The 9,274-nt window shown below is 31.9% G+C and overlaps 1 protein-coding gene across 1 annotated transcript; it reads left to right on the forward strand.

Moving 5' to 3' along the window:
* The first annotated feature begins 1,541 nt into the window (after window positions 1–1,541).
* Window positions 1,542–4,238, forward strand: LOC105790609 (thioredoxin-like 2, chloroplastic). The gene is made up of 4 exons (XM_012618309.2): window positions 1,542–2,026; window positions 2,958–3,140; window positions 3,530–3,694; window positions 3,917–4,238. The coding sequence occupies exons 1-4, from the start codon at window positions 1,802–1,804 to the stop codon at window positions 4,049–4,051; spliced, it is 708 nt and encodes a 235-aa protein (XP_012473763.1). The 5' UTR covers window positions 1,542–1,801; the 3' UTR covers window positions 4,052–4,238.
* Window positions 4,239–9,274: the final 5,036 nt, after the last annotated feature.

Raw genomic sequence — 9,274 nt, forward strand, 5'->3', positions numbered from 1 at the left:
CACATGTTTATATAGTTCTATGCACGTGTAACTTCGCAGGAAAATGAACTTGGTCTGCAAGCTCAACAAAATCTGACCCAAACCCATTCAAATTTTAGGCCGATGATAATAATTATCCTAACAAGAAATAAAAGATACCCGTCAAGATTTGGCATTGCATTATGATAGTAACACTTACGTGAAAAACATAATTAATTTATTAAGAAAAAACTTTAACTTTATTCACCAAGAAATTATATTCATTGAAATTACAACTATCAAATAATATTGGATGAATTAAAATCTTAATTGAATATTGTGGAATAAATTTTATGTGAATATCTAAAAGAAGGTGAAAGAAGAAAAGGAGTTACCAAGAGAACCGACATCTCCATAATTTCTACATTGAAGATTGAAAAGTGTATTTAAAAGAAGGGGGAAGCAATATTAGCCAATAAGAGAAGCAGCAAAATACTGAATTCCATGCAACCATCATGGCCTTTCAATCAAATTTCTGAAGCCTTCCAAATTTCATGATGATCAATATATTTGGTGGGTCCTCTTTTATGTCTCATTAACTTGTCCATATCCCTTTTCTCCATATTCTATTGTTTCTTAAATGGGTTTTTAAGTTTGAAGGGAATACTATAATATTGCCCCTACACAACTCAGACTCACTCAATGACTCAATTTTAGTCATGGGTTAAGTTCAGTCTCGACTAATATGGGTTAAGTAGGCTTAAAATTTGGTTCAAATTCGACCTAAATAAAAATTGTTAAATCTGAGTTGGACATAGCCCCTGCTCGTATTATAAAAATTATATTATTTTTATATAAAAATAAATTTAAAAAAAGCGTAATACATCAAATAGACTAAAATATTAAAATAAATTTTTTTACAACAAATTGAAAATATATTTAAAAAAATTTATATTTAAATAACACAAAGATAGTTACAACTTAACAAACAAATGTCTCTAAAATAGTAGTAAAATTAATAATACAATAAGAGTTATATAATATCCTAACAATAATAATAAAATAATAGTAATATAATAATAAAATGACAACAAACAACAATGATAAAAGATTTTAACAAATTCAGGTCTGGTTGAGCTGGGCCAAAAATATCTTACTCAAGGCCCGACTTGTTTAGAAAATATTTTCCGTACCTATATTTTTATTCAAAACCTCTTACTTTTCAAACAGGTCTTCGAATTTGGACGGGTGACCCGGCACATGATGAGGCCTACTCAAATTGCATTTATAATCATTTAACTAAACATATCCAAAGAAAGCTTGGGTATTTATGGAGCAACAACGAGGCCCAGCCATAATTAGGCTACCAACCAACAGCTAAAAGTATATGGGCTGACTACCATAGATCGTCTTATTCTATGGCCCAAATTATATTTCAGGCCATTTATTCGTATGGACGAATTGAGTTAATTAAATTTCAATAAATGAGTTAAAAAAACTGCATCGCTTTCATCCTCCATCAAACTGGTATTTTATATGGTAGAGAACAGTAAACAAAAACGGCGGCGTATGGAAGATGCATACGTGGACGCGTCTTCTTCCAACGAATTACATTCGATCACCTTCTTCAACCCAAAACCAAACTACTATCTCCCTCACTTACCTGTTGCTCGGCGCTTATCGCATCTCAGCCCTACAAGTTCTTTTGGGTTACCTATTATGAAGTTAAATAAAAAATAAATAGATATTAATAACCCCACTGGTATAAATTGATTTACTTGTATAAAACCCAATACTTGCTTCTGTGTTTTTCACTTGGTTTTTTGCACTTAAATCTCTTTTGATGGCAGATGCTATTCGATTATTATCATCGTCGTCGTCTTCTTTAATTCATTCGCTTCGCTTCTCTTCGCCTTCACTGCTCACCACTTTCCACTTCGCTTCGAATTCTCCACTATCGTCTCTTGGACCAACCAATCAGAATTCGGATAAGATTTTTTCTTATTCTTCTTCTATTGGTCTTGCTCCGCTTGCTCTGACTCCCAGAAAACTATCGCTCTCTTTCAAGGTACAATATCCTTCTGTTTTCTGATTTTGAATTTTATTTCAATCCTTCAGCTAAAAACAGGAGTACCTTTTTTCTTAAAATTGTTTCCTTGGCTATTTTCTTTGGTAATGATGGCCTTATTATTTATTGAAGTTCTTTGCTTGTGGAATATTATATTTGAATTAGGCATCTTTAGATTCCATTTCAAGCTGAATTTGGATACTTGGTGTAAAGGTTTTAGCTTTCAGAAATATACTAGTTTAAACGGTGAAGTTCTCTAGTAATGGCTTTGTGCTGATTTGCTGATTCTTTGGTTTTCTAGCTGCCGGTTCCAAGTCAACCATAGAACTGGAAACAGTATACTTTTGGTAACGGAAAATTTTCTGATTATATGGCACTTGTCACTTATCAGGGGTTTCTAGTGATGATTTCAATTGAGTTTCAATAGCCAAAAGACAAATAGATAAAGCTATGTTGAGTTTTAGCTAGCAAAAATGAGCAACCTTTAGTCTTCCTGCTATATACCAGTTTCTCACGCTTGCTTTAAATACCTTTTATGTTAGTTGTAGCTTTAGATACCAAGTTTGTTCTACTTCACTTTTTGGATGTTGTAGGCTTGGGGATTAATACCCTCCTCCTTATTCCACTACAATTTGCTTGACTGGCAACTTGTTTCTCTCTGGCATGAGGTTCTTTTGTACTACCGATGCATCATTTTCTCTGAAAACCCATGCTGATATATGCTAGTCTCGGTGGTTGCAATGTTATCAATGGCATTCACTTCTTTTAATAGTGGTGGTGTCTTTCCTATCGAATATGGATGAATAAAGTAACCTGTTAATCACCATGTTCTTAGAACATTCCGATATTGCTTTATCGTTTTGAAGAAAACAAATTTGATCAATTTTCCTCTTCGTGGGACAATGGTATTAACCATGTTTCTTCGCTTCAGGTGTATGCAACAGTCGAAGAAACTGAGCAGCCAAAATGGTGGGAAAGGGATGCGGGACCAAATATGATTGATATTCATTCTACAAAAGAATTTATCAGTGCCTTAAGTGAAGCTGGGGATAGATTAGTTATTGTAGAATTTTATGGAACTTGGTGTGCTTCCTGCAGAGCATTATTTCCCAAGGTAAGTCACTTCACTTTTTCATGGTTGTTGTAATATTCCGGTAGGCATATAATTTCATGATCAAGTATCGTGATTGAAAAGAAGTATGCTCTTGATTATCACTCCTAGAGGAGGAATTACTAGAAAAACATAGTACAATTCATGTATATTAGAGGTCAGAATGTCGCTTTGATGTCGGTGCTGTAAGTATAAAATGGAGCCTGCAGGATACTAGTTGACGAAATGAAGAAAAGAAAAAGAAGTTCAAAGAATTATGTTCCTGCTTGGAATTTCACAATTGCTTCGTTAATTTGGCCAGAATATAGGATAAGAATAAGTTTTTCACCATGCGAAAACTAAGGCACGGTGCCTAAGAGCATTTTTTTCTCCGTTCTTTCTTCTTATGTCAGCTCTGCAGAACGGCGCAAGAACATCCGGAAATTATATTCCTCAAAGTAAATTTTGATGAGAATAAACCTATGTGTAAAAGTTTGAATGTTAAGGTGCTTCCTTATTTCCACTTCTATCGTGGAGCAGACGGACAGCTAGAGTCCTTTTCTTGTTCACTTGCTAAGGTGAGCCATTTCCGCTTTCCTTTTTGTTGATCTCGGTGTTTTGACCATAGAATTTATTTCTAAATGATTGAAATGGTCTAAATGTGTACATGTTGTTCATACAAATATGCATCGTTTATATTATCTCTAGTTAGCATAATACTATGAAGAAACACCGAATAAATATCAAATTTAAATCCCCTTCTTCTTACTTACTCCGGATGTTCTGAAAACGATGTACAGTTTCAGAAAATAAAAGATGCCATTGAAATGCACAATACAGCTCGATGCAGCATCGGTCCACCCAAGGGAGTTGGAGATCTTAATCTCGAATCTGTCTGTGCTCCGAAAAACGACAAGCCAACTGGTTCAAGTTAAACATGGTGGGGATAAACCAATTTGTCTATGAACACGCACCAAGTGAAAACTCCTTTGTAAGCCATTTATAAATATTTGCAAACTAACATTTTCATGTAAAAAGAAAAAGAAACGTTGATGGGAACTCATTGTTGGGATGCATTCTTTGTCTTGTAATGCATGTAAAGTTTAAAGCTTGAATTCTAAATTTCGTTTCTTTAGAAAGTGGATCAAAGAACTGTAACATCCTGCATGTCTGTCATATTAAACTCTCAAGCAAGCTCTCTACTTGAAAGGTTTATTTACAGAGGTACACGTAAGGGCCGCCATCGCCTACAAGCTTCTGATGGCTGGCTTCTTTCTCCGTCGAGACAAAACTGGTTTTGTCATCGATCTTTTACCTGTCAAAATGCACAGCAGTATGGATGAATGTAAACATGATTCAGTTTACTAACAAGTATTAGATGTCTTTTCATTAATCAATCCACTGTGTAACATTCCAATTATTGCAAGTAAATTTAAGTGACAACGAAGTTACTACAATGTAGATTTGTTGCAAATCATTTGTACAGCAACATGTCATGCAAGACTAGCATGTTTAAATGTAAACCTTGGAGAAAGGTAATAATTAAAAACTTCACCAACAGGAATATCAAGGGGCTCCTCTAGAATAAGAGCAATCCTGTGAGTTAAATGATTCCATCAATAACAGATGTCATTAATCAAGAAAATACATATCTAGGAGCAAATTAATTCTTCTACTACATAAGTGAGCAATTTGACCCTTATATTTTTAATTTTGAATCAATTAAGTAAAAGTCTAAATGATGGAAAGATTTCTTGTACTAGAAAATAAATGAATAATTTAATTTTTATCATAGTCCATATCAGTTTTATGGTTCATGTTTGCGGTTTGGTTCTCTCTCCTAATAATGTTGTTTCTAAGGTTTGAACTTACATCTCCCCTTAAAAATGTAATGTGCTTTACTACTTCACCCAACACTTGTTGGTAGAATTATTATTATTATTATTATTATTATTATTATTTTAGTGATTGCTCACTTTTATAATAAAGAGACTAATTTACAATTTATCCTATAAAACAGGCATCTGTCAGGGAATTTAGGGTGTGTGTTTTCGTTGAAAATAACTTATCTAAAATATTTTTTTTATATGAACCCTAAGTTGTAGCCTATTGATCGCACATTTGCCTTTCCCAAGAATAGTTTAGGTTTAATTAATAGTGGTACTAAAAAAATATTTTCTTGTATTTGTTTCGTGAAAACTAATTTGGTCAACGAAGAATAAGTCCTTTTTTAGTTGACTTTTTTTTTTGAAAAACTAAATTAATGATGTGGAAAAGAATCCATATGAGTGGCATGGTTTTTGTATAAAAAATAATTTAAATCAAGCCAAATATTATTATATTTGTTGAGGGGTCAACTCAACTCCTTCGAGAGAAGTCTTTGAAGTGTCGTCTATCAGGTTGTCGACATTGCTCTCAACAACCAAAGTTATTGTCTCCATGTCAGGGTTTTGTCCATTGGCGTCCGCAGAGAGCTGTGTACGATTCACGGAGGAGGGTGGGTGACTCCTTTAGGAGGTGTCTTCGAAGTGTCATCCATCAAGCAGTCGGTGCTACCCTCAACAACCGAAGGTATTGTCAAGTCTAGATTTTGTCCCCCAACCTTTGCGGAGAGCCGTGTATGGTTCATGGAGGGGGACACCTCGATTGGTGGGAATCGATTTCTGCAAGACTTGGAATACATGTTAGTATTGGGCGTATGGATAATTATGGAGGTACCAAGGCTGATGGTTCGAGCTAGAACGCACCCAAGTACCTCCATAATTATTAACATGTATCTCAAGTCTTGCAAGTATTGATCTCCACCGACCAAGGCACCTGCCTTTGTGAACCGTACTCGACTCTCTACAGAGGTCGGGGGACAAAATCGCGACACGAGGGCAATACCTTCAATTGTTGACAGTCCAGATTAGTTGCTTATAGGACGACACTTCGAAAATTTCTCTTAGAGGAGTCGATTCCAATGTCAACAATATTCATAATAAAATTTTAAATTTATTTTTAAAAAAAATTAAATATTCAAATATTATAATTTTCAATATTATTAAATATACATATCCATATATAATATTTAATATAATTAATGTTATATATTATTTTAATAAAATCATTTAATATTAAAAGTTTATTTTAATAATAAATTCTAACATTAATAATATTTTAAAATTTTAAATCACATTCTTAATATTTTATTTTAATATTTTAAGAATAAATATATAGATTATAATTTATAAATATCTAATAATAAATGTTTTATAATATAAAATAAAATATTTTAATAATAAAAACATGAATATTTATTTAGACACTGCTTAGCTAAATTTATCATTTTCCGGAAAAACTATTTTCACAGAAACAAAAAAACACCTTAACCCATGAAGTGGATGGGCATGTTGCTTGTGCACAACATTTTCAGATTTCAGCTAAGACCGACAGCACCGAGAACCATTTGGTTAAAATCAGCGACCAGCCTCATACTCCCTTAAAATTAAAAAGGTAAATTTTTAATTTAAATATTTTATAATTTATAAAATTTAAATTAGTAATAGTAAAATTACTTTGACTCCTTAAAATAAAAAAATTAATTTAACATTTTAAAAATTATAAAGATATAAACTATTAAAATGATGAAATTATATTTTACTATCGTAAAATATACAATTTATTTTCGCCCCAAAAATTTTTTAGGCTCCGCCACTGGTTAAAAATATGCTTTTAGTTTTTATACTATGAGAAATTTTAAAATTTAATTCATGTATTTAAAAAATTAAAAATTAAGTCTTACTTTTCTAATTACAAAATTTCAATCTAGATATTAAAATCGTAAGTATTTTTTTCAAATTTATCAACTTAAAATTTTAATTAGGTTGTACTCATATAACGTGTCATATGATTGACAAGAAATAAACATGGTAAGTTTACAAATTTTGATAGAAATTAATAACGATAATAATAATTTAATTAGGATTTTAAATTAAAAATATATGATTAAAATTTTAATTTTTAAAGTCCAAGAACTAAATCTCAAATTTTATATGAGTACAGATAATAACAACATTTTTAGGCCAGCATAAACCAATTGACAAAGCCTTTTGATAGTCCACAAATCCAATTGATCACTTGAGCTTAAAACACAACACAAGATGTTAGGTGGTTGATCATAACATTGAGTACCTGACCGGCCAAACTTTATTAGTGGAAGAAAACCGAAAGGTGATTTCGTAGCAAAAGCAAAGACATCCCCATTCCATCCTCCATGATTATGGGTTCAATTGTTTCCTGAAAAGTGAGACATCTTTCTCATGCACCATATCCTTTGTTTCCAAGCCTTTTTGTTCAAAATCCCCCCCCCCCCACTCACATCTTACTAATAGACCCCATCCCATGTGAATATGTTATCTCTCTTCCCCTTCCTATATTTTTTCACTACTCCTTCACCATTTGAACGTTACTCTTCTCTTTATGTCGAATTACTATCCCTCTCCATTTAGGGTTTACTGCACCCAACATCCTCAAATTGTTGCCTGCAATAATTTATTTGGTCTTTAAATCATGATCCTAATCTTATACCCATTCATGTGGTTTATGGGTATATGATGGTGTTGACCATGTAAATATAGTTTGATGCACAAACTATCCTCACCATATCAACCTTATGTGATTTTCTTTTTTTAAAATATTTGCTTAATTGATGGCTTAACAAACACTACAGGATTCCTTGGTACATCCAACAAAGATATTGATTGAAGAGAAGCTCCCCACGTTGGGTTGAAAACCGGAGGTTGTTGAGATGGCAGGCATATCCATATTTGACTCGGTCTAAAACAAACCATGAGGTTATGTTGGGTAATCTTTTGCCTTGGTGGGATTGTTTTTCAAACACAATATACTGTAGCAAGTACCAATAAGAAATGGAATTTTCCCCAGGCCATCTTTAATGTGATCTAATCGAGATATTCATATAAGATCCATTAGTTAAATCAGATTTTAATGGCGGTGGTGGTGGTGGCGAGATCCGATGCTCTTTAATTTATTGTCCATCTTGTGGCCAATTCTTAATATCATTTTTAGTGTTAAACAACCGAAGCAGGCCAGAGAAAAAGACCAACGTCAAGCTGACTTGTCACTTTTAATTAACTATCCTTGAGGTCAAAGGTTTCAAGAAATAGAATCGTGGTCTGATTTTAGGTCAAATTATGGTTTTAGTCCTTCTGTTACATTCATATTTGAAATTTAGTCTTGAAAAATATCCCCTTACCCCTAAGGTTAGATGAAAACTAACCCTAACCCCTAATTATTCTATTTAATTTTTTATATTCAATAATTCTCAATTATAAATAATAAAATTATAATTAATTATAATTTTTGAAAATGTCATAAAAATATATTTTAATTATTATTAAAGTAAATAATAAATTATATTATATTTTAATATAACAATAAGTTAACATAATGTATTTTTCAATTAATATGTGTAAATTTTTTAAGCTACAAGTATAATCACAATTGTAATTGCAAAGAATACATCTAAATAAGTATAAACAAAATTTATAATTATAAAGCATGATCAAATTATTAGCCAAAATAAATCCAGACCTAAACCAAATAAATATATACAGATCTCATATTGTTGGGACATAAACCAGAATAAACAAGAATTGAGAATCCACACGTTGTTTATAGAGTGAGACTCGAATTTATGATATTTCGCGGTTAACCTTTCCATAAAATCAATGTTCCATTGGTTGTGAGTTTATTTATTTTTTAATTATTATAAAATATTTTAAATAAAAGATCAAAATATGTCAAATTAAAGTAAAAATAGGAAGTAAAACCAACAATTAACCTTTTAAGTCATGTATGTAATCAATATCCAGTAGGTTTGTTGTATTTAAATATCGTAATCTATATTTGTGATACAAAACAATATTAATCATTCATTGTCTTTAATTCCACTTTGATTTGGAAAGGTTTAGCTATATTATTCATTAAGGCTTTATTGCTTGATAATTAACTTTTCTTTTGGAAATGGGAATCTTGGCTTTTTTTTTTTTTTTTTTTAAACTTGTGGTTGACATTTGACTGAAGCTGCTCACCAGCTATGATGGAATCAAGGTTTGCTTTTTGTTGTTGTTGTTGGGAAGGTGTTTGAATTTATC

Source organism: Gossypium raimondii, chromosome 8, assembly GCF_025698545.1.
Source record: "Gossypium raimondii isolate GPD5lz chromosome 8, ASM2569854v1, whole genome shotgun sequence".
In the NCBI taxonomy this organism is placed as follows: Eukaryota; Viridiplantae; Streptophyta; class Magnoliopsida; order Malvales; family Malvaceae; genus Gossypium; species Gossypium raimondii.